The following is a 2337-nucleotide window of genomic DNA, read 5'->3' as shown; positions in this document are numbered from 1 at the left end:
CGGAGCGCCACGCGTGTGCCCGGAGCCGCTTTGGGCGTGTTTCGCGTTGTTTGCAGACGCTGGTGGCCGGGCTGAGCCGCCCTGGGCCCTCAGCCTGGACACAGCTGTGTCCGGCTTTCCCACGACTTCCCTGCCGCCGATAGCGCGCTGACAACAGACGTGGGGCTCGCCTCCACGTCCGGCCTAAAGGAGCCGCCATCCTCGCCCGACTGCCTTTTATTAATGCACGTATTTTTACAAAACCGTAGCCACATTCGAAGTCGAGCGTGGAAGCAAAGTGAAACTCCGGCTCATTGTTCCACGCACAAGTTGTTTTCCTAGTTTTCATGCCCTCCGGTTCGGTGCCTGCCCAGAAAGGGAGCTCGGCTTGCCGGAGTCCAGGCTCCCAGCCCTGCGGAGCCGGGAGGGACCGTGTCGCTCCACTTCAGCTGCTCCTGGGGGCACAGCCACGGAGTCCCCGGGCCGGAAGGTGTGGCTTCTCAGCGCCCTTTGCATCCCTCCCCCTTGCTCAAATCCCCCCCAAAAATGATTTTTGCTACTCGTCAGACTTCTACACGGTCTACTATTTGACCGCTTAAATCTCAGTCTTTGTTTTCTTCTTTTTGGGAAAAAAAAACTTTTCACTTCTCTTCCGGAAGAGCGATACTCACCCACTCCACTTCACTGTATATAAATTATTAACTGTTCCATGCCAGAATAAACTGGAAACACACACACACACGCACACACACACGCACACACATCTCCTAACTGAGAGTTTTGTCTCCCCATTGGATATGGAAAGGCGGATGATTACATCAGCAGTTACCTTCAGATGGCTTCTCCCAGCTCAGAGTTTGGCCAAGCACCATAGCCGGTTATTTAAACACTCTTCGGTAATGATGACCAAATACTTTCAGAAGGCAGCAGGCTTGAGAACACTTTATTTGGGTCTAGAAATACTGACCCAGAGACGGAACCCTCCCAAGGCGGCACTGTTCCGCCTGCTGATGGCCAGACCCAGCAGAGAAAGTTCTCTGTTGGGAAACATGAGCTGTTTGGATTTCGATTGTTTGATTGATACATTAGCCAAGCAAAGCGAGTAGTGAGAGCTGGCTTTCCAAACATCCAGGGCTTTAAAAGGAAGGGGCAATTCACTTAGGCAGACGCCTGTTCTTTCGTTATTTTCTAAAGCCCAAGTGTGCTCCTGGCCACTAGCTTTGCTCTATCCCTCAAGGTGCCACGGAATGTTTTAAGAGACCCGGCATGTGGGTGACCCTGGGTCATAGTTGACCTAACAGATATTATTATTACATGATATTTTTCCTGGCTTAATTAGAGAGAGAAAAGTGATTGGTATGCATACAATTTACAGGGCTACAAGAAAATCGCATCTGGCTAATTTCTAAATTTATCTCACTTTCCATGCCATCGACAGCATTTTTGCCTGCCGCCTTCCCAAACTGGCTGTTAGGTCTGCAGAAACACTGAAATGACTTCAATATCGGTCCAAGGAAAACATGATTGAAAAAATGTATTTTGAGTGATAACAGACTGCAGATTGATCAGATCTTTAATCCACAGGCCAGAAGGAGTGACTCTTGGCTTATCTGTCCTTTGCAACGATTGAATTACTTACCTGCCGCTGTACCTGCAAACGTAACCTACTGTGTGTCAGGCATGGGCTGCACTTCCCCCCCCCCTTCATGAAAGGCTGTGTGATTTTGTCTTTGCCCGTATCTGATGTGAGCATCCTGTTTATTTACCGGTAGATGGATTTTCTAAAGCATTGATTGGTTTTTATTCCATGCTGAACCTACCATGTAATCCTCTCCCTGCTTCCTTTCCCCACTTTTCCCTCTTAAGCCAGAAAGGGGGAGAAGGATGCAGGCTCCAGACTAAAGCCTGCCCATGGAGTTCTGGCAGTGTGCACCCTCTGTGCCCAGTCCCATCCCACACTGGGCTGAATGAGTCACTGGGTGGCCTGCAGACTCCCTGCCAACTGGGTCTGTGTGGTGCTAATTGGCACATTATTTCTCAGGATAGGGGATGTCTGCAAATGTGGAGACGTCTGCCCCACAGGGTTATCATCTCCTGACCACTAGTCACTGCTTCTGGGACTGAATGACCTGGGGCTCAAACTGGCATTTAACTGCCATACACCCAGGGGCTGCGTTCCCCCTGGAAGTGTGACTTAGATGAGAAGGTCCATTCCTGCCTTTGTTCCAACAAGCCGCATCACCCGGTAACTTGGGAGTGATTCTGGTGAAGGTGTGCCCTAAACCCTCATGCTCTTTGCGTGTGGAGTTGGCTCGGGGTGATGGGAAGCAGCTCTAAGACCATCCAGAAGGTGTAATA

The 2337-nt window shown here is 50.3% G+C and overlaps 1 protein-coding gene across 1 annotated transcript in view; it reads right to left on the bottom strand.

Annotated features, from left to right (window-relative positions):
- Positions 1 to 199, bottom strand: part of COL4A2 (collagen type IV alpha 2 chain) — a 227685-nt gene extending 227486 nt beyond the window's left edge. The window contains exon 1 of the mRNA XM_021706945.1: positions 12 to 199. Coding sequence (XP_021562620.1) covers positions 12 to 199 — 188 coding nt within the window. The remainder of the gene's footprint in view (positions 1 to 11) is intronic.
- Positions 200 to 2337: the final 2138 nt, after the last annotated feature.

Source organism: Carlito syrichta, unplaced genomic scaffold (genome assembly GCF_000164805.1).
Source record: "Carlito syrichta isolate Samal-C Ts95f unplaced genomic scaffold, Tarsius_syrichta-2.0.1 Scaffold316219, whole genome shotgun sequence".
NCBI classification, from domain to species: domain Eukaryota; kingdom Metazoa; phylum Chordata; class Mammalia; order Primates; family Tarsiidae; genus Carlito; species Carlito syrichta.
The sequence above is the reverse complement of the archived record's forward strand: the minus strand, read 5'-3'. Positions and strand labels throughout refer to the sequence as shown.